We start from the raw sequence: 25,900 nt of genomic DNA on the forward strand, positions 1-25,900 counted from the left end.
GAGCCCGTGGCTATGAGAACTGTCCCTCTAACCCCCCAAATTAAACTGCCTCGAAGCAGCTGCAAAGTAGATTCGCTCCTCAGATACCCCGAGGCATAAAGCCACGTGTGAATAACCTCCAGGGTGCTTTCCAGACTGTGCGGGAGGGAGTGGTGTAGAATCCTACGGTTAACCCTAACGTTTTGAAGCTGGTTAGAGTTAGTTGCATCAGATTTACACCACTGAGGCTTTGAGGGGAGAGAGCAGAATGGAGAGAAGAGGTAGCAAACCCCCAGCCCCAGACAGGGCACGTGTGTGTGTGCGTGTGTGTGTGTGTGTGTGTGTGAGAGAGAGAGAGAGAGGAGGAGGAGTGGGTAAGGTGAAGGGTTCCCCTCTCCTCCCTCCCCCCCCAGGTGAATTTTCACTGGAGCACCAGGCTCTTTAAAAACAATTGGCCAATTGCAAACAATTGGCCAATTGGCCAATTGCAAGAGCAGCAATGTGGGGTGGGGGTTAAAGCCAATTGCAGTGGCTGGTTGCTCTGTGCAAGAACAGCCAGTTTAATAAAATAATAATAATAATAATAATAATAATAATAATAATAATAATAATAATGGACTTCCGACTACAAACAGACAAACATCTGCCACACAATACACCAGATATAACTGTAGTCGAGAAGAAAGAAAAACAAGTCAAAATAATCATCATAGCAATACCAGGGGCTAGCAGACTAGAAGAAAAAGAAATGGAAAAAATCACCAAATACAAAGATCTACAAATTGAAATTGAAAGGCTGTGGCAGAAGAAGACCCAAATAATCCCAGTGGTCATTGGCGCCCTGGGTGCAGTCCCAAAAGACCTTGAAGAGCACCTCAACACCATCGGGGCCCCAGAAATCACCATCAGCCAATTACAAAAAGCAGCTTTACTGGGAACAGCCTATATTCTGCAACGATATCTATAACCATTGACAATAAAATTCTGGCATCCCAGGTCCTTGGGAAGGACTCGATGTCTGGATAAAACAAACCAGTCAATAACACCTGTCTGACTGTGTAAACAAGAAATAATAATAGCTAATTTCAAAAGCTGAGAGGCAGAGATGGGGGTGGGGATGGAACGAGCCTTCAAAACAAACAAACAAACAAACAAACAAACAAACAAACAAACAGCTACTATTTTCTCAAGCACATAAAACGCTTGAAACTTGAAACATCAAGATAAGATCCAAATACAGGCTATGGCTGTGCAAATGTTCTTGTATGTGTCAAAACCCAGATAGTACAAACACACACCAAGTCTATATGTAGCGAAGCAATTTGAAGCTGCTGTCTGGAAAGCACCCAGCATTGAGCTTTGAAAAAGACTGTTCTGCATGTTTGTAGCAAAAGTTGGCTTAGGCAGCCATGATTGGCTTAGGTGTCCATGATGTTACTAAGATGCCTGGACCTCAATCCCTAGAGCACTTCAACAACTATTTAAAAAGTTTCCATTGTTTTTAAATAAAAAAGAGAGAGAGAGAATGAACGTATTCATAAATAAAGCCACATATGGCATGTAATACTGTTTTTTAAATAGTGGGCAACCTGCATAAAACATGATGGGAGATGTAAGAATGAAACCTAAACTATCAACTGGAAAGATGCCAGGTGCACCCCAGGGATAAAGGGCCTAGTATGATTCTTCTTTAAATATTACATCTGTCTTCATTCTCACTGAATGAGGTGCTGCTCAAGATATTCAAAGTGCAGCTGATAGAAAGGTGTAAGATAGTTGGAAAAGTTTAACTGAGATGAGAAGCCAAAATCAACATTATTCTGTTTAAATTATATACAAATAATCTATCTCTGATGTTTCATTTGGTACCCCTGCTCACTGAGCAAAGAGGCACCTTTTTAAAGTGGTGATTCTCTTTATTGAGCAGGGGGAGAGCAACTGGCCCTATCCATCCCTGGCACAGCATCCCTCCAGTGGTTGTTGCTGGCATCAATTGTCTGTTTCTTTTTCAGATTGTGAGCCCTTTGGAGACAGGGAGCCATTTTATTTATTTAAATCTATGTAAACCACTTTGGGAACCTTTTGTTGAAAAGTGGTATATAAATATTCATCATATTCGTATTTGTAAATATTGTTGTGAATCATCCTCTCTCAGTATGCAAAGTTGATCTTAGGCTTGGCACTGGTCCGATCATTACTAGGTGACAACACACAACATATGTTCCTATGACCTTAGGCAGTGGGGGAGCGGGGTGAAAAGCCTGCAACTTGCCTCTCAACATAGGAACATAGGAAACTGCCATATACTGAGTCAGACCAGTGGTCTATCTAGCTCAGTATTGTCTCCACAGACTGGCAGCGGCTTCTCCAAGGTTGCAGGCAGGAATCTCTCTCAGCCCTATCTTGGAGATGCTGCCAGGGAGGGAACTTGGAACCTTCTGCTCTTCCCAGAGTGGCTTCATCCCCTGAGGGGAAGATCCTGCAGTGCTCACACATCAAGTCTCCCATGCAAAAGCAACCACTGCAGACCCTGCTTAGCTATGGGGACAAGTCATGCTTGCTACCACAAGACCAGCTCTCCTCTCTCTCTCCAGGCTACAGGCACCGCCTGAGACTGTTGCCTCACCTTGCCTCATTGGCAACCCACCCCTGCACATAGGAGATCTTCTTGGTGATCACCTCCACACAGTGAAACATCCTCCTGGAGGAGATTTTGCTCTCACACCACCTCATAATAGCATGATCTCTTTCACCAGCAATAGAGCAACACATTAAGTAGCCTACCTCACCAGTGTTTGGGATATTCATGGTCTTCTTGGTCTGAGCAACGTGCCCTACAACGCCAATGTCCAGCGGGAACACAATTTCACAGTCGGGGGCCACCAGGCATTCCTCCATTGTGCTCTGCTTGTGGATGCTGAACAGCCGGGTTGCCAGTTCTGGTGTGCCATTCCGCTGCCTGTGCATGAAAAGGCTGCAACGATCTGCGTGGATCAGAGCGCTGATTCGTCTCAGGGTCTTGAAGACAACCTTCTCCATGTTGATGCTTTCTTGCATGTCTTGAATCAGCTCAAAAAGTGTTTCGTTCTCCTCTGCTTGGCCGAGCCCTTCCAAGCCTGTGCAGTCTTCAGAGTGCTGATTGCAGCTTGGCATCGTGCAGGAACTAGCCTTGTCCCCCAATTTCCTTTCAAAATACTGCTTAGCAAAATCTGGATTGCCATCAAGGAATGTCTCCACTTCATCTTCACTAATGCTCATTGTTATTGCCCTTGACACTGAAGGTTGGATTTTATTATTGTTGATGCAAAATTGACTCCAGGAAGATTGTCTCAATATAAAATATGGAGACAATGTTCTGTGAGGTAATTATCCATCAACAAGCTAATCTTCAGACTGAATCTGTGGGCGGGCAGATCTTCTCAAGCAAACAGATTAGGTGACCGGTTCCAAAGCTGTGAATAATTCCCACCTCCTTCTCCTCAGATCTCAGCTCATCTACTATTACTTTAACGTTTAGAAGAAGCAATTTTCTGCAGTAGGCCGCCTGCAGCCTGTTACTCATTTTCAATATAATGCATGTTTGTGTGGTTGTGGTGCTTTATTTTCCTGGTGGTGGTCTTTAGGAATGAAATTAGCTCTCTGAGGCTTAATTAAACACACACTGCTTGGTTCTAATCCTTAGCTGACCAGGTGGATATCTTATTATTCCTGCTCTCAGAAGGACGGTTTATCAAACCTGAAGTAAAACAAGCTTCCTTGTGTAAATGGGCTGGTATAGATTGTCCCAAAGAAATGGAATTTATTTTATATTATATTTCCCTTAACATAGGGAGTGAGATGGGGTGAAGTGGCTCACCTCAGACTGGCAGGTTTGGGGATACCATTAGAGAGCAGCAAACAGAATACATATTACAACACAAAAATTACTGTCTCTATCAGACAGTAAGTAATTTACCTTTCCTGGAATGAACAGATCTCTAATACAGGCAAGTTAAAATAGCCCAAAGAAACTTAAGACATGGCTCCAAGTACATAGAACAAAATAATGTGGAAGATCTTCTGGCTTGGAAGCTCTGCAAATACAAGTTTGCTGAGCTAAAGGGTTCTGGAGAAAGCTGCTATCACTCATGGCAGTAGGCATAGTCCGAAACTGAATAACTGCACACTGCACAGGCTTGTCTGAGCTTAGGAAAGTTAAGACTGACCAAATAAGAACCTCTGCTATGATTGCATTTAAATAGCCTGTGCCACCCTGGGGGAAAAATTGAACATAAAATAATCAACCTATCAGACAAAGCATTTTGATTGAAAACACAGCCTCAGAGTTTCATACCAGCTTGTGAAATGACCTGAGAGTGCACAGAAATAGCATAAGGTTGAAGCAACCTATGGTAATTAGAAACCCACTCCTTACATTTGTGTCACTTGCCATAGTACAGCTTTGACAGATGACTATCAGATGATTTTTTTTCCTTTTCCCTTTTTCAAATAATAATAATATCTGGACAAAAAGATTTTTCAGGTCTTAGAAGCACTACAAAAACCATTAAAAGATGCTATATGGCTAGGCAGGGGTTCCTAGGCTGTGGCTGGGGATGATGGGATTTGTAGTTCAGCAGCATCTGGAGTACCACAGGTTGGGAATCCCTGGGCTATAGAATATAGTGGAGCAGAAAAGAGTAATGATTATGTGATTTTAAAGCTTATATACTTCCCCCCCACCCCCATTCTGGTGTCTATCCACTTCAGACTGGCATAATATAGAGAACTCTCTAATGTGTCTGCAACGTTCATGGCAAAAATAGTGCCAGGGCTATCTAGTCAAATAATATCTTGTCTGGAAGATGCCAGTCTCCATACTTCTACTGAGATGCATTTGCGATCTAGTGAGACTAATTAGTATCTGTTGACCTTTTTGTTTAATTCCTCATTATCTACAGTGTTTGCAGTTGGGAAAAAGTTGGAGATACACACGGGTCCCTGTGATGTAGTGGTTAAAGTGTTGGACTAGGACTGTGAAGACCCAGATTCAAATCCTGTTCATTCATCAAGCACACTCAGTGATGCTGTGCCAATCACTGTCTCTCAGCCTAAGCTACCTCACAAGGCTGTTATGAGGTTAAAAGATAGCAAAGAACCCCAAGTGCCTTAGAGAAAGAGTCTGCTGAGCAGGCCTCGGGGACATATTCCTGCAAGCGGAAAGATCTTTTGCAGCAAGGTGAGAGAAGTGAAAATCACCCGCACCCGCCATCCACACACCCACTCAGCTGTGCAAAAAGCCTTCACTGCAGGCTTTTTATCCTCTGCAAATGCACAGCCCTTCTTCCACCCACCGAGTGGACCGCTATGCTTTATTTTGCCTGGGAAATATGCTGTTAACTTTGGAGCTGAAAGAGGCAGGAAGAAAGATGATGACTTTACAAACACGAAACACTAGATGGCGGCCTAGAGCAGCAGATGGAAGAGACTGCCTTCCTTGCACTAATTTGCTCTGTTAATAATACGCATTGGCCGAGTGTAGATATGAAGTGTAAGCTTGGGTCAGATGCAGCCGTCCACTGGGTCCAAGTGGGGTGAGATGTGTATCAGAGTTCAAAAAGGAAAGCATGAATCAGCCTTGAGTTTCCACACATGAAGCTTTGTTTCTTGCAATTCCTGCATCTGTTCTGCGACTCTAAAGGCTACATCTGTCAGCATCTACTTTGAAATTCAAAATGGTTCTCCTCCGTAATTCAAGCTGACATTCACATATGCTCACAGACAGAAAGGCCGCATCCTCATGCAATGCGGAACTGCGGCCCCAATGGCCCCGTGGTTCCACTCCCCACCCCACTCTCCTTTCCGAATTCAGACGTAATGGACAGCAGGCTCTGTGCAGTCAGGGAGACAGCAGAGAGGAGGGGGAACCAGCTGTGCGGGCGTCCTCCTGGCATGAAGGACAGCCAGCACAGCCAATCACAGCCGGAAAGAGGGAGGAGCTTCTTCCCTCAACTCCGGTTCCATACAGAATAGCCTTCAGCTCCACATTCACACATAATGCAGGCTGTGGAAAACTTTGTACTGGAGCAGCGAAACTCACTACAACCCAAGGGTTCAAATTGGAGTGCAGAAAAGAAAACCTCAGGTTGCTCTTCATGTGGAACCAGAACTTCCTGCATTCGGACGTATAGGTTTGGCAACCTCTGGCCCCTTAAATTCTGGTTTCGTGTTATGTGCTAATGGGGCGAAAGCCACAAAGACTCTAGGAATGTTTATACTAATTTGCTCATGTCTTGCAGTAGTATTGCACTTGTTCTTCAGACCATTAGGTGGCATCATAGTACAGTGATTGCAATCCAAATAAGCTGTTGTACCGGGAAATGGCATTTTTTTGCACACAAGAAAGGTGCAATGTTTCACACAAATTAGGCTGTGAAAACCTAATTGAGTAGGTCAGATTCTAGTTGCTCTGTCTCAAAAAGTATATTCTAGAACTAGAAAAAGTGCAGAAAAGGGCAATCACAATCAGGGGGTTGGAACACCTTCATGACAGGGCTTTTTAATTTTGAAAGAAATATCGGGAAAGTGCACAATCGTGGTTTATACCATTATGCATGGTGTGGAGAAAATAGATGTTTTTCTGCCTCTCACATAATACTAGAACTTAATTTATTGGCAGTGGTTTCAGGCAGGGTTGCAGAATCCCCCTTAAGCATTTGAGGAGTTCCCTCCTAATTTTACTAATTAGGCAATGCATAATGTTCATGCATTTCCATGCATAACTCAATGCATAATGTTTGTGCATTTCCATGCATGTCAGCTAAAGTCAAGGTGCATTCCCTCCTCTCCAGCATGTAACTTCTGAAGTTTAGGGGACAGGGATAAGAAGAAAGGTACCTCTTTTGCATGTCCGTGCACATTAAAATTCAAAAGTACCCTCAATATCTCCCCAGGAGGCAGAACAGGGATACTCTTTTACCAAGGACAGGTATATATAAATAGGAGCCATTGGAGTATATGCTCAGACCTATAGTTTAGGAACATAGGAAGCTGCCATATACTGAGTCAGACTGTTGGTCCATCTAGCTCAGTATTGTCTTCACAGACTGGCAGCAGCTTCTCCAAGGTTGTAGGCAGGAATCTCTCTCAGCCTTATCTTGGAGATGCTAGGGAGGGAACTTGGAACCTTCTGCTCTTCCCAGAGCAGCTCCAAACCTTACAATTCATCCCCAGATTATAGAAAGATAAAAGCTGTACCTCTTCTAACCAACAGTTTAAAACTCTTATCTTGCCATGAACAAAGTGTACACAAGGGCATGGCACTGCAGCCATTTCCACCCACCCCAACAAGACTCCTGCGACTTCACATGTTGCATGACTTCGTAAGTTGTAGCAGAATATGCACCTGCGACACCTGTTAGTTTGCAGCAGGTGCACCAGGCACATAATTGTCTGCCCCGGAGCTTACAAAGCTACAGGAGTTTGACACACATAGGTTGCTACCCCACAGAGAAACAGCTGGAATTGCTGGTCACTGCTGCTGGCCTGCCGTTGTGGTGTCCACAGCATGGGGCATGCGAAAGGTCTTACCTCCTACATTTGCTGGGGAACGGCCTTCAAGAGCCACACAAAGAGTAGGACTTGGAAAAGCCCATAAAAGTAGGACATGGTAGACATAACAGACACTTGGTGGAGTAGAGACTACCAGGGGAATGTGGCTATCCTTGGATACAAGCTCTCTAGAAAAAACAGGGAACAGGAAGGACATACTGGAGGCAGCATAGTTCTGTAGGCCAAAGAGGTAATAGAATCCAATAAACTGAAACAATTAATAGGAGCAGATTCCTCCATGGAGTCCCTCTGGGTGGCAGGGCAACAGAGTGGGCTGCAACACTATGGCTAGGCCACTAGAGAGTAAGGTGGCACAGCAGGCTGGGACTAGGCTTGCAAGTGGCTGGGGTTAGGCTTGTACAGCAGGCTGAGGCTAAGCTTCCAAGAGCCAAATGGGAGCTGCAGTTGAACTAACAATGAGCACAGCAGAGCTGCAGAGTTTACATGGGAGTCAGGAGGTTTCCACCCACCTCCTGGTCCTCCTCCGTCTCATCTAGTATAGGCAGTTCTGGCTTTGTCTCCTCCTCTCAAGGAGATCTCCCTCCCGCTTGTCATGAGACCTTTCTAGAGACCTTGGGTTAGGGTGGTATAGAAATGTGTTAGATAGATAGATAGATAGATAGATAGATAGATAGATAGATAGATAGATAGATAGATAGATAGTGGGAGAGGGCAAGCTGCCAACTGTGCACGATGCTGCTGCTGCTGCTGTAGCTCCACCTGGGCTTGGTGGTAGGAATGCTTCTGGAGGTCTGGCAGGGATGTGGGTGACTCTCCTACAGGGGCTGGGTCCAGGACTTCTACAACACAGTTCCCCATGGAGTCTATATATCACCCCGCTGATGTGCAGAGCAGCAGGTAACAGCAGTGGGCTCCAGAGGGGACTCCTGGTTCTGAGCTGATGAGGGCTGGACTGGAGGTTCCTCATCAGAAGAGTCTCTGGGGTTCTCGTCAAGGGGATCCCTCACAATAATGATAGCAGCCCCAAAAGCAATTTAGTACTGGGGGCATCAAAATACAGAGGATGATCTTGAGATGGAGAAAAAATATCAGACAGAGAAGAAAGTATTTTGATAATGGGTACTTTCAATTACCCACATATAAACTGGGTACATTCATGCTCAGGTCACAACAAGCAGACCCAATTTCCAGATGCTCTAAATTACTGTGCCTTAGAACAGTTAGTCACATGACCTTCTTGAGGGGAAACAAGATACTGGGCTTGATGAACCTGTGCTCTGATCCGGCAGGCCCTTTCTTATGTAATGGATTATTATTATTTTTAAACCTCTGAATATTTGTCTTGCTTTCTAGTCACAGTGATTCCTCTGTAGAATGGAAACTGACCAGGACAATCCTGGGGAAAGTCCTTAATATTGTTACTCTTTGGACTTTGTAAGGAAAAAGTTTGCTGCTTATTGTTTTGAAATGAATTTTTTTACACAAGATATAACTAAAACAACCACCACCACCACCATGCTGGGATAAAGGGTTAACCCCCTGACCCCCTCCCCTACTTCTGTGAAGCAGTTAGAAGCTCTTCCCTCCTATGCCTCACCTGCATGGCTGTATTCAGTTTGGAAAGAAGTTGACACCCCCCATCAGGCATCTCCCAACATGCAGCTGGGCCTCAGGTTGTCATAAACCAAGCATTTTTGACATTCTCCATGCAGAGGTGCTCTTACCCCTGGACTTCCAGGCTGAAGTCCAGGGCCTCCACAGCCCTTGGCGGCCCTCAAATCCTCTTTAGTCTGTCCCGGGTGGTGTGGTTGCCTGGCTGGGCATGATGATGCTTAATTTGCAGGGGAGTAGGGGCCTCCAAAAGCCTTTAGGTCCAGGCTCTAAAATTACCAAGGTGCACCTCTGTCTCCATGTCAGTTTTAGAGAATGCCTGTTCATGTCACTTCACATTTCATTTCGCCTGTTGTTGCTCTGTAAGGTTTCTGTGGTCTATGCTCTCTGTAAACTGTATCTGCCTTCTATTCCCAGCTGAAATGGTATTTGTCAATGACAAAAGAAATCTGGCCGAGGGTATTTGCTCTCTGTGTGCACGTGATGGGTATGGAATTCTTTGGCCTTTGACAAACTGTCTCCTTCTTAGCTTTTTAAATCCAGCCTCAAGAGGGGCAGAGCAGAGGCGAGCTTAGCTTATCCATAACTGAGTAGGCTGATGACTCACCGCCTTCTGTAAAGCACTGAGGCACATGGCATGGAAGGAGCTGTTATATACCTAATTGACTGACCCCAGAGAAGCTTGCTGGACTGTATGTGTCCAGCCTGCCAATTGTGTCGACCTCGGGGTGAATCATTCAAGGCTGTGATGTTTTTGTCCTTCAAAGAAAAGTCACTGGATGTTTGCATTCTATGAATAGTAAATAAATTCAAACTAAATTAGGAATATAGAAGGTTTTTGTAACACAACCCATTTATGGCAAATTGGAAAGTTTAGGGGAAACCTAAACTTTAGGAGGTCCACATGACTGCCACTGAGAGCAGCAACCCCATATTTTACAGTTGATGTAAGAACTTGCAAATGCTTCTACACTCCCTGAAAGTGCAGTCAGCTAGGAATGGGGTAGAGAAGCCTGTATGATTAAGCCATAGCATCCATCTTCTTTTACTAGATATTACCCGGGAGACAACGGCCCCCATAGAGACCAGCTCTGGCCTGTGAGGACTGTTGGGGCAGCCCCACAGCCCCACAGCCACCTTCCCAGGTGTACTGAAAGACCAGCGTGCCCTGAGAGGAAGGCATGGAAGGAGGCATCCAGGCCAGGGACCTCTTGTCCTCAGCTCCTAAAAAGACCAACAGCCTGGGACAACGTTTGATTTATCTTCTGTAATTTGCTTCTTTTAATATTGTAAACCACTTTGGGTGCCTTTGTCAAGGCAGAAAGGTGGTATAAAAATGTTAATAATAATAATAATAATAATAATAATAATAATAATAATAATAATAATAATAATGTTAAGAGACACAGGGCAGCTGTTTTCAGTGATATCCACATTTCTTCCTATACTTTGAGCCTGGTCCTGCAGAAAATAATTTTGGATAGCTAAAGGTGGTATGTTAGAAGTGTGCGAGAAATGGCATGTACACTACGGGAAACTACATGCTTGGGGTTTTTTTGTCTCACTATCATCTCTGATCAAACGGGTTTAGCAGGTTTTTTATAGCCCTACAAAACTCTGCAAAAGCAGATGATAGTGGGGTGAGCGCCCACACCACAAAGTACATCTGGGTCATTCTTTTTTTAACACCATCTTTTTTAAAAGGTCCATGTTCAGCCGAAGAAAACTGGCTAGCAGACTGAGTCAAATCACTGCTGTGAGTAAAGAATTTGTCCCAATAAAGCACATGCAAAGGGAGGGAGAAAAACACTACATTTACCATTCATTATTCCAATACATCATTTCCTCCAAATATAAGGAGCACAAAAAAGCTGAGACGGGATGAGTGGGCACAATGGAAGGTATCACCTGGTGCGGAGAAATGTAAAGGAAATGATGCCTCTGTTGTACTTCTAGCTCCTCCACTGCTTTTTCAGGGATTACATTCCTGTGGAATTTCTCCAAGGTAGTTTGGAACTCATCAATCAAGCCATACAATTTGGGCTTATGTTAAAAGTCTGGGCTCAAAGACAAATGGAAATAAATGCTACTAACTTAAGTATTGCTGCCCATTCATCATCTTTATGGATTATTCCAAGTTTGGGAGCTCTGTCTATAAGTTAAAATGTTATAAAAGTAAAATGTTATAAAGAGTTTGTTCTCTTTGGGCAGTGTGGGGGGTGGGGGTTTGAATACTTTTTGATAAGAAATCTCATCCAATGAATTACTGTCCATTTCATAGGAGCTACGAATCACAGATTATTCTGGGGATCAACTGTGATGAATTGGAATGCTCAGTATTCCTCATTCTGTTACCGAATGTCAAGTCACTTTGAGGAGTTCCCCTCTGTATTTAATAATTAAATATGACTACACACACATGATTACATGATGGTCACAATAATACCTTTCATTTCCTACTGTTTTTGCCCCCATTGACTTGCTGGATGGATGGGCTGTACATCTGCTAGGTGAAAAGGTTGCTAATTACAGCAAAGTTTGCAGACTCTAGCCTGGCTCTCATTGTGATAATTCACAAGTTAAAATACAAGTTAAAATACAACCATTTTGCAAGCCCATATCTATAGCATAGCTCATACATTTATGTTCTTATTCATGAACTTCAACAGAGACAAATTTAAAGTCCTGTATTTGCGTAAGAAAAATTAAAAAAAAAAAAACAAGCCAGTGTGGTATAGTGGTTAGAGTGTTAGACTAGGACTGGGCAAACCTGAGTTCAAATCCCCGTTCAGCCATGAAACTCACTGGGTGGCTCTGGGCCAGTTACATATCTCTCAGCCTAACTTACCTCACAGGGTTGTTGTGAGGATAAACATAACCATGTACATAACCTCACATTGTGAGGATAACCCTAACCTCTGGGCTCCTTGGAGGAAGAGTGGGATAGAAATGTAAAAATGAATGAATGAATGAATGAATGAATGAAGTGTAGGATGGGGAAGACCTGGCTTGGCAACGTGTGAAAGGTCTTAGGTGTCTTAGTAGACCACTAGCTGAATGTGAGCAAGCCCTTTGGAATAACTCCTGAGTAGTACTATTGAGTAACTTCAGCCACTGTGCCCAGTTCTGGGCACCACATTTTAATAATGCCTTTGATAAATTTGAACTGGTTCAGAGGATGACAACAAAGATGGTGAGGAGTCTGGAGACCAAGTCCTATGAGGAACGTTGAAGGACCCGGAAAAGAGAAGATGAAGGTGAGATATGATAGCATCTTCAAATCTTGGAAGGTCTGTTGCATAGAAGAAAGAGCAAGCTTTGTTGCTCCTGAGGGCAGGACAAGAACTAGGGAGTTGAAATTACAAGTGAGCAGATTCAAGTTAGACATTAGGAGGGATTTCCTGATGGTATGAGCTCCTTGGCTAGCCACCTAATGTTGCAGCAGGGATGTAACTTGCTTAGGGAGCAAGAGGTTGCCGGTTCGAATCCCCACTGGTGTGCTTCCCAGACTATGTGTTTCCCAGACTATTCCCAGACGGGCAGCAGCAATATAATAAGGCGCTGAAAGGGATTCTCTCACACTGTGCAGGAGGAGGCAATGGTAAACCCCTCCTGTATTCTACCAAAGAAAACCACAGAGCTCTGTGGTCACCAGGAGTTGACACCAACTCGACAGCACAACTTTACCTTTAAGAGCTCTTTGACAGAGCAACAATCTGCCTCATGCAGAGGGCTCTCCTTTGCTAGAGGTTTTCAAAGCCACAGCAAAGTGGCTCTTTCCCATCTCAAAACGGTCATGTGAGATGCTCCAGGACGTATCAGAGGTTCTTCTTCACACCAGTGTTGCTTCAGTTGCAGGGAAATGATGAAGATAATTTTTTGCTACACCTGCACTTGAATACAGATAAACATTTATCAGGTGTGTTGTTTTTTTAAATCATGAATGCATGTAACCATCTGGTAAGCTGGTCACTTGGGTGGTTATAGACTATTTGGCATGCATCTACACCTGATGTGTCATGAAATTCTTCTGGCCACTTGGGAGGATTACAAATGACCATGGGGTAGCTTGGTTGCCTCTAGAAGTTCCAGTTTGTATCATTCTTTAACAAATGATGCAGAGGGTTTATTAGTCCCCTACTTCTTTGGATTTCTGATATGGGTGTACAGATAAGGGTGCATATGTGGTAAAATTCCTGTATTATTTGATAAATGGCTGTCTGTTTTCACAAATCGCTAAGGCAATTGAGAACATCAGAAATATTGTGGGTGGATGAGGGAGTGAAGTAGCCTCAAAGCAAAGAAACAAAGGCTGCTTTCCTTCGAGTACACACTATACTCTTCAGTGACAGATGGTAAGGCAACAAACAAAAATCTTGGACAGTGTCACAAGCTATTATTAGCATGTGTGTATAATCTGAATGGGGGTAAACGTCATCACTGTCTGGCTGGGCTATCATTTAATCAGTTCTGCTTAAAAACAACCCACCCACCAAATTTGAAGAAAACCCTTTCCTTGAAGATTCTCCAAGCTCTGCTTAACCTTTAATGGTGATTCATCTGGTATTTTAAAATAACTTTTCTATATGTTACTAGTGGGGGATCATTCATAACAATTTTTGCTCATGTTCTTTGGTTCAGGGACAAGCTACGTGCTTTAGGTTAAATTTGTGATTTGACCCGACATAGAAAAACACAGGTATATACGAGAATAAAAAGGTTACACATGTGTTTTCGAACTGTATCAACAGCCATGTGGGGGGGAAGACTGATCAGGACCATGGAATGGAGAGGGGAATGGGGACTTTAGACTTTGCCCCACCACAGACCTGGTCTGGGTTATACACACACAGGGAGCTGCTATTTCCGTTAGAAAATGAGAGCCAGTGTGGTGTAGTGGTTAGAGTGCTGGACTAGGACCAGGGAGACCCGAGTTCAAATCCCCGTTCAGCCATGAGACTTGCTGGGTGATTCTGGGCCAGTCACTTCTCTCTCAGCCTAACCTACTTCACAGGGCGGTTGTGAGGAGAAACTTAAGTATGTAGTACTCTGGGCTCCTTGCAGGAGGAGTGGGATAGAAAATGTTAAATAAATAAATAAATAAATAATAGGCACATCAGGCCTAAGTAGACACTTAATGATTTAAATAGAAATGCCTGTTATTAATCAGTTCCCAAATTCCAGTTGGAAAATGGATGGAAATGAAGGGTTTTTCTAAAGTTCATTCTTCACCAGGAAAATGTACTTTTAGGAGGGGTGAATTATACCTCACGTGTCAGTCCAGCCTCCATTGTCTCTCAAATTGTTCTACTACTGTACTGTGGCGAATGTGGTTTTAAAAGTAGGGCTAGGAAACTGGCAGTCTAGGGGCTGAATGTTACCTGCAGAGCTTCTCATCTATCTCTTTTGTTCCCACAACCCCCATCCCCTTTATTCTGTACCTGAGCTCCTATTGCATCTCCCATGCAACTCAAGACCTGGGCAAAGTTCCTTAACCCCCTCTACTGTGTAAACAATGTGCAAGGCCTTGCCAGAGTTTTCTGTTTTATACATGTTATACATGTTAGTATATATGTTAGTATACATGTATACATGTTATACATGTTAGTCCCACAAGACGTGATATCTAGTTAGTCCCACAAGTGATATCTAGTGATATCAAGTGATATCTAGTTAGTCCCACAAGACGTTAGTCCCACAAGACGTGTTAGTCCCACAAGACGTGATATCTACCAGGTTGGCTAGCATGTCTGTGAAAAGGCTAGGCCTAACCCGCCTCCCTAACACCTATTTTTCTATGTAGAAGGAGTTGTGTGTGTCTGAAGGAACATTCTCCATTTACAAGCCTCCATTTACAGCCTCAAGTATACATCCTAGGGCCAAACCATGTTTCATTAAGCGTGTCCTTGAATGGGCTGGAACTGTCCTGTTTTATATATAAACAAGTGAATTTCGGCCCATTAAATAACGGGCGCTAGTAACAGGCACTCCGGGCCCCGCGCCGCCATTCCCCCTCTCGCCACCGCCAGCCTGCATGCCGCGGCCGGTCTCCCTGCCGGCCAAGGGCCCCAAAGTCTCCACAGTGGCCACCACCGACCACCCACCCGCCCTCCCAGCTGGCCGATTCCTCCTTACCCGTAAAAGTCCCTATTTTGAGAAGAAGAGAGGAGCTTGCAAGCAGAGCTCCTCTCTCTGAAAAGCCTCTTCCCGAACTGGCACTTTGGGCGCAAAGGACGCCTATTGCATCCTTTGCGTCCATAGCGCCAGTTCGGGCATTGACTTTGCACAGAATCTCAAAATAGGGACTTTTACGGGTAAGGAGGAATCGGCTGCCCGTGGGGATGGGAGTGGAGGACTTGGGCAGCTGGGGGGATGGGTGGGCGGGTGGGCGGCGTCGGCGTCGGCGGGAATCGTTTGCGCCACATCAGATAATTTGGCCAACATGGTTGCCCGTGTCTGGGTGGCTGTATCTTTTTCGGCGGTTCTGGGCATGCGCTCGGCGCATGCCCAGAACTGCCCAAAAAGACACGGGCGGCACGGGATCACACACAGGGTTTTTATTATAGAGGATAGCAGGTGTGTGTGTGTATAGTGATTCAGCTTGGATTTGCCGTGCATGAGGAAGAAGGGTTAACACTTTTGGTGCAGGGGAAAAGAGCAATACCCCTCCCCATGTGTGATTACATTAAAACTTCTGGTGTTAAGCCTATCTGTTTGTGACAGCTTAATACCACAGTTTACAGTGAGAACAAGGCCCATGCTTCTGTTTCTGTGGGAGTGAGTCAGTAAGTGAAAGCAATGTGACGGGTACTGTAGCCCGTGTTCAATTTATATGAGCTCTGTTAAGAATTAGTTGCCAACCAATGTTTTAAAGAGCCCCGTTTTAAAGAGCCATGGACTGTTCTCAAAAAACATCCTGAAGATCGAATACTACCACTAAATGAAAAGGTTAGAGGACGACCACAATTTCAGAGTTGACCAAAGGGTCAGGAGTAATAATTTCTGAGCCTTATGTAATGCATTGTGCCTGAACTAGGGGAGGTTGTTACCTTGACATGGTGACCGACTGGGATGGATGAAGTAGCTGAGTGGTTTTCCCCCCAAGGTTGCTGCTGATCTCCAATGTCTGGAACAGGCCATGACCTTTTAATGACAATCTAGTGACTCATGGATTAGCCTGTGGGGCAGATGTTTGGTTTCCTTTGAATCCTACAAAGAGCAGGTCCCGAAGACAATTTCTTTGTATTCCACTTGCAAGGGGAAGTTCTAATTGTGCAAAATGATACAGAAAAGCATAATTCCCATCCCTGTAGGTTAAGATGGGGAATTAGAATAGAATAGGTCTATACGTCTACACTGCAGACTTAAACTAATTTCACAGTCATTTAGTCTCCCTGAGAAGTGGGAACTCTGGGGACTGTAGTTCTGTGAGGGGCACTAGAGATCTCTAAGAATTTTCAGCACCTTGACAAACTACAGTTTATTTATTTATTTGCAGGAAGCCATGATTGTTAAAATCAATGCACATTTGTTATAAAATTGATGTTTGTTGTGTAGTGATTCCTGATGTGTACATGCATGCTAACTTATCAGTCCTCCAGATGCAGAATCTGGTCTGTTGACATGCACAATATTTATGCATAGTTCTCATGTTCTAATACTCTATGCTTATTTTGATCTTAATTGATTTTCACCAATATTTCTATCAGCAGGCTTTCAAAAATAATTATGCTGGAAGTCACAAACTATGGCCGTAATCCTATGCACACTTACCTGGAAGTAAGCTCCACTGAATACAGTGATACTTACTTTGGAAAAAACATGCATAGGATGTGTATAGTGCCATGAGTGTACTTTATGCCAATAAGGCATAAAGAATTTTCTGAAGGCACATGGTGTTACTTTGCTAAGAACGTCTGGAAATTGCTCTGAGCTTGTTGGAGAAAGGCTGGAGAAGACAATGCCTGACATTCAGACTAATCCTCCACCAATGTGCCAGGGTTTTCTGTCATGTGAGAGAGGGGAGTGTGATATTCTGCAATCTCCTCTGTAGTCTCCTGTACCTCTCAAAATTATCTTCCTGAGAGTCCCCCAACCTTCAGGGACATATATGTTTAGGGATTTATGGCTGGCTGGCTGCAGAGGGAAGAGGAAATAGCCCCAAATTTCCCGTTTCCCCTTGTGCAACGGAAAATCTGGTGTGTTGCTGGGGAGTTAGTCTGGATGTCGAACAATGTTTCTGTAACCTGCATGTGGATGTTAATGTTTACTGTCTTGGGATGTATGAGTTTCTGACTAGCAGGGCATGTTTCTTTCTGCCACGTGTATCAGAAAACATGGAGGGTTGAACATGGCGAAGTGCTTCAGCTATACATGCTTGCTGATTGGGATGTATTCTTCAATTACGTAAAGAATGTCTGTGTTTAATAACAGCAGACACTCCAGTGTGAGGATTACTGGTGATGGTTTTTACATAATGGATTATCCACAGTTAAGCATCTTATTCAGGCCCATGAGAGAAAATAGCCAATTAGTGCCTTTTCATACACCTTATATAAAGGCAGTTGGTGCAGAACCATCAACATTCAGACCTTCTCAGAGCAACAAGAATATATAGCTGGGAATAAATCCTGGGAGCCTCAACAACCAATCAGGTAGGTCTCCCAATGATTCTTGAGAATACAAGCTCAAGTCATTTTATCCCTGCCTTATTGAGACTGTCTAGTGATTTCATCCATTTAGATGCCTGAGTTACTTAGGCAGATAACCACAGGCCTTTTTAGCATCTATGGCCCACTTTTGATGTGATAATAGATGAGCAGGCCTAGCTAGAATGTAAAGTATATGTTCTGTATGTGAATGGTATGTGAACCGCCTAGAGCATCTGGGTGAGGCGGTATAAAAATCTAAATAAATAAATAAACAGGTCGCTCTGTTAGTCTTCCAAAAGGCTCCTTGGAGGAAGAGAGGAATATAAATGTTTATTATTATTTCTTGTTTACACAGTCAGACAGGTGTTATTGACTGGTTTGTTTTATCCAGACATCGAGTCCTTCCCAAGGAACTGGGATGCCAGAATTTTATTGTCAGTTGTTATAGATATCATTGCAGAATATAGGCTGTTCCCAGTAAAGCTGCTTTTTGTAATTGGCTGATGGTGATTTCTGTGACCCCTATAGTGTTGAGGTGCTCTTCAAGGTCTTTTGGAACTGCACCCAGGGCGCCAATTACCACTGGGATTATTTGGGTCTTTTTCTGCCACAGCCTTTCAGTTTCAATTTGTAGATCTTTGTATTTTGTGATTTTTTCTGTTTCTTTTTCTTCTATTCTGCTATCCCCTGGTATTGCTATGTCAATTATTTTGACTTGTTTTTATTTGTCTGTTTGTAGTCGGAAGTCCCATAATATTTTTACATCTTCATTTTCTTCAACTTTTTCAATTTTATGGTACCACCAATTTTTGGCTACAGGTAGCTTGTATTTTTTGCAGATGTTCCAGTGTATCATTAATAATAATAATAATAATAATAATAATAATAATAATAATAATAAATAAAAAGGTTAGGAATACAGCACAAGTTAGATACCTAGATTCCTGCTGAGTGCAGCATGATGGCTGTCTTATTTTTAGCAAGGGCAGAGCAACTGTCCCTCTTCAACCCAGTATGGCAGGATGCTGCTGGCGTCTCCCTTTTGATTCTTTGTGAGCACTCTTGAGACAGGGAGCCATTTTCTCATTATTATTTTTACTGTGTAAACTGATTTGTGAACATTTTTATTGAAAAGTGGTATATAATTTTTTAACAATAATAATCACAGTTCTACGGCCAAGTGTTGTCTAAAAGATAGTCATCCTTTGACAGGTAAGGCTTGGAACATGTGTTACCTGCGGTGGTGTGGGAGCTCTTAATATGGCTGCTTCCACCGCACTGCTGGTAATGTCTGAATGGTGGTGGTTGCACTGCAGGATCAGTAATGTGGTTGCAACTCTTGCACCTGCAGCCTGAAGTGATAGCGTTCTGGAGAGCTTAATTTAATCTATCTATCTATCTATCTATCTATCTATCTATCTATCTATCACATTTGTACACCACCCCAAACTTTTGTCTCTGGGCAGTTAACAATAGCATAAAACATTTGATTTACCATTTGATTCTGCTGAATTTGTAACCTGGCCCTTAGCATTGCCACAGCAATCCTTTGGAAGGATTCCAAATGACAGCTGGATTTTATACTCAGTTGTTTACAGTTTGGATTTGGATTATGGACTGCTTAAGATTTAAACCTCTAGCTTGATACCACATGGTGTCTGTTCTTCTTGGTAACCTTAAAGGACAGCTGAAATCCACACGTGTAGCAGACTTTTCCAGGCAGATCACCTTGCTGGCTTGGGGATAGTGAGCTCAGAACAGATCCAAATGCATATCTGCTGCCAGGACTGTCTTCAGAAGGTAGAGAGAGGTCAGGCATTTGCTGGGACTGGAGCAAAGACTAGCCAATGGTTGTTTCTGGTGTGTGTGGGGGGGGATTATTTGGGGGAAGAGCAAAGTGCATTTCTGGGCAGGGAAAGCTTTGTCCCACATGTTTGATTTCTGAAAGGGAAAAAAAAATCACGTTAATGCTCTCATCCTAACAAACATTTCCTCTGAAGGCAAGGAAATTGAGGGGAAACATCTATTCAGGCAACTTAGAGAAATTGAATCTGATAATCCTTGTGCAGTTCTGCAAAATGGTTAACAGCCTCAAGATCTAGGGCTTTAGAGAGTCTCTTCTGTTGCCAGTATGGCAGCCTTGCTTGGTTGATCATCATATTGTTCCTCAGGTTGATCTTAATTTGCAGCTGACACCAAAATCTTTGTTCACGGCCAGCACATTCCTTCAGATAACCCCAGGGGTCCAGCAGTTGGGGAGAGACAAGTGGAGCAAGCTAGAGGGCACTTGCACCTCCTTGCCCCCTCTGACGCCTATGAGATTAGCAAAGATGAGATTAGCACACCCCTACAACTCTGCCATTCTCATTCCCCACAGAACTTTCAAGAGGGACAAAGGTTGTATAACAGGTTTCTTGGTTTGCGTGCTCATTGTGAGTTGAGTGCTCATTGTGTTTGCCTTGCTTGAGTAAAGTAAAGTGTGCCGTCAAGTCGATTTTGACTCCTGGCGCCCACAGAGCCCTGTGGTTTTATTTGGTAGAATACAAGAGGGGTTTACCATTGCCTCTTCCCGCACAGTGTGAGATGATGCATTTCAGCATCTTCCTATATCACTGCTGCCCGATATAGTACCAGTGGGGATTCGAACTGGCAACCTTCTGCTTGTTAGTCAAGCATTTCCCCGCTGTCCTACTTAAGGGCCCTCACAATTCTGCAGCTGGCACTGATGGCTGTAATGCTTATCCAGATAAGACAGATATGTACCCTTGTCTGCACTGTACAATGTTGGTGCAGATGGGAATGCACTGTAGGGCAGAAGGTAATGAGCATTTCCATTCACTTCCTAGTGCTACAAAGGCCTAGTTCTCACTGAGATGGTAAACCATTTTTGTGACTGTACTATTTCAAATTGCAGGCAGGGGCTCACATGATTTAATGTTCCTTCAGAGATAAATAATCCTGCACAATAAAAATGAAATGACTGGGAGAGAGGTTCTATCAGGGACTTCTCCTCCAGCGGTCAAAAATAGTCCAGACCCATGCTTACCATTGCAGTGAGCCTATAACATCTTGTGTGTAACTGTACTAGAAAATGGGCTCAGGATATTTACCAACAGAAGGGATATGCATTGAGGCTGTAATCCTAGGCTCAGTTTAACACAGTGACACTGAATATGTTCAGTAAACATGCACAAGATTTGACTCAAGGCTTTTGGAAGGATCGGTGTTTCATGAAAAGCAGTAAGTTTGGGAGAAGCAACTTCCTCAAGTTAATGAGGAAAAGGCTTTATGAAAGTCAGTCACTGCAGAATTTGCAGTATATAAATGACACAAAAGGGTATAAACAGAAATTAGATAACCTTGTCTGATTCAAACAGTCATATTTTCTGGGTAAATGCAGACTAGTCAATCTTTATAATTGTACTATGATTGTACATGGTGGTAAAATGCTTCAAGAAAGCAAAAAATTGAATAAAAGGATTTTTCTAGTCCTTATTAGATATGTAAAGAAGAGCAATAGATGTAGTTGACAGGGAAAACAAAATTTGGCACAGACTAATTAGTTCAACTATACTATTAATTTTCTTTTAAAAAACATGATTGGGACAGTACAACTTTACAATATTACACTTTTGTGTTGCTAAATATAGTGTTTTGTGACTAACAGGGGATGTGCTCAGCAAACACTTGGTGTCCCCATCCCTAACTTTTGGCAGTAACAGCAAGTTTTGCATTTTGGAGATAGTAAAGATTTCACAGTGTGCCAAGAATGCCAAAAGTTAAGTTAACCCCTAGTTAAATGCAGTTGCTAGGACTTGGGTGACTATCTCCAGCAACAACACAAATAGAACATCCAATAATTAACAATAAATAAATTCATCTGGATGTTGTGGCATTTCATACATAAATGTTTTGCTGAACATATGAACAAGTCTCTTTCTGATACTGAACAGCTGTGTTGCTTTACAGAATGAAATACGCCCAGTACACATTCCTGGTGATCCTCATCGCCATTATTGACTATTGTTTGGCGCAGCCTTCATGTACAGTGGAATCTTTCACCGTGAAGGAGGACTTTGACCCCAAGAGGGTAACTATGAACACCTCCTAATATGTCTGAAAGGCAGAATGATCATTCATTGCAGATCATGGGCGGTGGCTGGGGTGTGTCTGTGAACATGAAAAGAGCACCACGTTTCTGAAAGCAACCTTTCAGTTGTTTAGCAAAAGGTTCTCAAATTTCTCCAGCTTTTTGAACTTCACGTCTAAATTACTGGGAACCTGCGATGTGGTGTGGCTCCTTCCATTCTGCTGCTGCTGGGTGTTCCTCACGCAGCAGGCTTTATCGCGAGTTTACTGCGAACTCGAAGTTGTCCCAAAGAACTGACTCAAAAAGTGGATTTTTTAACCCGGGATATAAATTGGGCAAGGCACGGAGGTTCAGTGAAAAGCCCAAATTGTGTGTGAAGTGCTCCCCAGTAGCTCGCAGGGACTTCGGGGTAAATATGCCCAATATGTGAACGCACACGCACACCCTCCATTCCAGAGGAGAGGCGAGCTAAAGGGCTGTAAAAGCCTTGTGTGAAAAATGCTCTGGTAATATATAAAGGAAGGTGGTCATACAGGCAAGACTGGTGATGAGGATGCAAATCGCATTTGCATCCTGGAGTGGTACAGTGCAGGAAAGCTTCACCATTTGAATCTGCTGATTGTGTAAACTCCGCCTCAGCCATTTCATAGAAGTTCTTTGGAAGGATGCCAGTAGACAGTACTAGATTTTACACTCAAACTGAGGCTTAATTGCTTAAGGTTTGGATCTGGATGATAAATATTTGTTTGTTTGTTTGTTTGTTTAACATATTTCTATACCGCCCAAAACTTATGTCTCCGCTTGCTCTAGTCTTTTGATGACCTGACTGCTAGCTTAGTCCTATGGTCCCGATTAATAATACTCTGATTTGATGCCATGTGGTAACTGTCCATCTTGGAAGCCTTATATGTCCTTTGCTTTTAGTATGCAGGCAAATGGTATGCCCTGGCCAAGAAAGACCCAGAAGGCCTATTTCTGCAGGATAACATCTCAGCTGAATACACCATTGAGGAGGATGGCACTATGATTGCATCTTCCAAAGGCAGAGTTAAGCTTTTTGGGTGAGTCATGAGATGACCAGAAGTAGACAATTGCTGTTTCTGTGCTTAATGGGGTCACCCACTAAAATGTCATCATATTCCTTTTCTGAGATCAAGATGGCAAGTGTATACTGTTGTGGCTAATTCTTGCCTGTAAGGCCAAGCCAAAATGGGGGAAAGGGTATTTTGGGACAAACTTTGTCCCTGCAAATCAGATGTTCCCATTTCAGCATTTGTTTTGGGGGAACATTCACAATGGGGCAAACATGTCTGATTTGGCTTTCCTTATGGCTAAATCAAATTGACTATATGGCATCGTAAGAAAGCCTGTTTGGAGTGAGGGCAATGCTGCCGCCGCCTCCTCTTCCTACGAATATTTATATACTGCTTTCCAACAAAAGTTCCCAACGTGGTTTACATAGATGGGTTGGGGTATGTCAAGGCTTTTCCTCTGTGTTAATAAACACATCTTGCAATGAGAAAAGAAAGCAAGTGGATCATGCTGAAGGCAAAATAGCAGCAAGCTATTGTATGTCTGTATTATAATTTGTCTTACCACCTTCCTATTTCAGATTCTGGGTGATCTGTGCTGACATGGCTGCCCAATACTCAGTACCTGACCCCACCACTCCAGCAAAAATGTTCATGAATTACCAAGGCCTGGCGAGCTATTTGTCAAGTGGAGGTGAGCAAGGGAGCTTATGGCTGAAAATGTGGAGATAAAGGGTTAGGAGAATTCTGGAAGGAGCCAAAATGAGGTGCTTGGGTGTGTCTAGGCCCCTTCTGGTATTACTTTAACAATGTGGGAGCCTCTGTAGTGTGTATTCTCCCTGTGCTGCTCTGATAATAGCAGAAGACCCATGGAAAGAGCCCATAATGTGGCTGCCATACTGATAGGGGAGGAGGAGCTGTGGGCTGGCCTCCTTCCCACTGTTGCTTCATCTCCTGCTCTCTTGACCCAAGCTCTCTTGATATGGTTTCAGGTGACAACTACTGGGTGATTGACACAGACTACGATAACTATGCCATCACCTATGCCTGCCGCAGTCTAAAAGAGGATGGATCCTGCGATGATGGCTACTCCCTCATTTTCTCCCGCAACCCCCGTGGTCTTCCCCCAGCAATTCAGCGCATTGTGCGCCAAAAGCAGGAAGAAATCTGCATGTCTGGCCAGTTCCAGCCTGTGCTACAGTCAGGTATTCTGAAATATTCCTTTCTTGAAGAAAGCTCAATAAACCCTCTGAGATGCACCCCTGTGGGTAGCTGACCGACAAAGGCATTAGAGGACTCAGCATGAGGTCAATGGTCCTAAAGGAGTTGCAAATGACCTAATCAGCTCCCCAACAGAAACCTCATGTGTGTGTCATCAGCACATATGTTAGGAGTTAAAGCAGTGGGAGACTCCTCCGCAAGGCCAAACATACATTTAACACTCCACAGGGGATAATTTGTAGTGGGGAGAAATGGTGAAGTAGCCACCTCTCTTACTGCTTCTTCACTCACACACCCTCTTCTGAAGCAGATTTTCCTCTTTTGTGGACGGTTTGAAAAAATATGGACTGTTGAGTTACCATTACATGTGTTTTAAGTATAGTGCGAAATTTGGCCTCAGGAATAAGTGAAAAATTCATATTGTGGTCTGCCAGCTTTTTGGCGTTGGTTACTGAGTAGGGGTGTGCACGGACCGATTTTTGCAGTTCAGTTCGAATGCGGACTGAATTTGAACCAAACCACTGGTCTGCAAACCAGTTCAGTTGAACCAACCAGCTGGTCTGTTCAATTGAACCGGCTCGAACCAGTTCAATGGTCTGAGAGGGTACCCTTGGAAAGGAGAATCCAGTGAGCATTCCCCTTTACAAGAGAAGAGGGGAATCCTGCCTTGAAAAGGCTTTTAACAGTAGCCAGGGGGTGCAGGGGGAGGCAGCAAGAGGGCACCTTTAAAAGTAGATGCTTACTGAATCTGGCGCCAGCAGCTACTCCTCGAAAACCTGGCGCTCTCCCTGCAGCAGCCCAGTGGCAAGGTTTTGGCCTCTGCGGATACATGGAAGCCATTTGCATGACCTCCATGGATGTGCAGCAGTCATGCAAATGGCCTCTGTGCATCCCAGAATTGCACCACTGGGCCGCTGGGAGCGGGGAGGGCCAGGGTTTCAAGAAATGGCCGCCACTGCAGAATTTGGAAAGCCCCTACTTTTAAAAGTACCCTCTCACCACCACCTCCCCTCCCCCGGTCTGCCCTTAGAAGCCTTTTCAAGGCAGGATTCCCCTTTGCTTGTAAAGGAGAATCCTCACTGGATTCCCCTTTACAAGCATAGCCACTCTAACCGTTGAACCAGATTAACCAGTCCGCAATGGACCGGGCTCAGTTTGGTTCGATTGTGGACCGACCTGCTTCTCCTGGAGGCTGGTTTGGTTTGCGATCAAACCATTGAACCGGCCCAGTTTGTTGCGGCCCAGTTCGATGTCAAACAGTTCGTGAACACCCCTATTACTGAATACTATTTTGAAGTTAAAAGAGAGGGACACCTATTGAATACCTCTGTATGGATAGACATCTGTTTGTATGCATGTTGACTGCAGGAGCCTGTAGCATCCTAACGATGAATGTTTACTGTCCTATTTGGTGTGTCTGATACCTGAAATTCCATTTTAAGAACTTCCTATGCTGGGTCAAGCCAAGGGTTGGTCTAGACAGCATACACCAAATATTCTCAGGAATGTCACAAATGAAACAAGATTGATATAGCTACTTTCAGCTTTTGCAGCTCAGAGAGATCCTGCTTCTAGTTGTTATGGAGGCTGCATCTAGCTGTTATGGCAAACAGCTGTTTATAGACCTATCCCTGACTGAAAAGCAGTCTAAAAATATTAATCAATGTCCTTATAAATTTGTCTACATTTTTAAAATGCTGTCTCAGCTAGCGGTCACCACTTTTAGCAATGAATTCCATGTACTAAGTATTCATTGTGTGAAGTCA

General features: G+C 43.7%; 2 protein-coding genes across 13 annotated transcripts in view; one reads left to right on the plus strand and one right to left on the minus strand.

The window, feature by feature from the left end:
• The window catches only part of PDE6B (phosphodiesterase 6B), a 39,614-nt gene extending 36,188 nt beyond the window's left edge, over positions 1–3,426 (minus strand). Inside the window, exon 1 of one of the 2 annotated variants that reach the window (XR_008315156.1) lies at positions 2,764–3,426. Coding sequence is in view for 1 of the 2 variants with exons in the window: in XM_053290595.1 (XP_053146570.1) it covers positions 2,764–3,237 (474 nt within the window). In the remaining variant the exon portion in view is untranslated. The remainder of the gene's footprint in view (positions 1–2,763) is intronic. The other variant, XM_053290595.1, reaches the window with a different exon arrangement.
• The window catches only part of LOC128342768 (purpurin), a 52,554-nt gene that overhangs the window by 26,233 nt on the left and 421 nt on the right, over positions 1–25,900 (plus strand). For 3 of the 11 annotated variants that reach the window (XM_053290622.1, XM_053290621.1, XM_053290623.1), the window contains 5 exons: positions 12,317–12,398; positions 21,762–21,882; positions 22,807–22,943; positions 23,495–23,607; positions 23,906–24,118. In XM_053290622.1, the coding sequence (XP_053146597.1) occupies positions 21,763–21,882; positions 22,807–22,943; positions 23,495–23,607; positions 23,906–24,118 (583 nt within the window). In that variant the 5' untranslated portion in view covers positions 12,317–12,398; position 21,762. Of the gene's footprint in view, positions 1–6,127; positions 6,150–12,316; positions 12,399–12,953; positions 13,061–13,670; positions 13,693–14,168; positions 14,179–15,781; positions 16,090–17,580; positions 17,796–19,299; positions 19,593–21,761; positions 21,883–22,806; positions 22,944–23,494; positions 23,608–23,905; positions 24,119–25,900 lie in introns of those variants that run through there. The other 8 variants (XM_053290627.1, XM_053290624.1, XM_053290628.1 and 5 more) reach the window with 8 other exon arrangements.

This window comes from Hemicordylus capensis, chromosome 2 (genome assembly GCF_027244095.1).
Source record: "Hemicordylus capensis ecotype Gifberg chromosome 2, rHemCap1.1.pri, whole genome shotgun sequence".
In the NCBI taxonomy this organism is placed as follows: Eukaryota; Metazoa; Chordata; class Lepidosauria; order Squamata; family Cordylidae; genus Hemicordylus; species Hemicordylus capensis.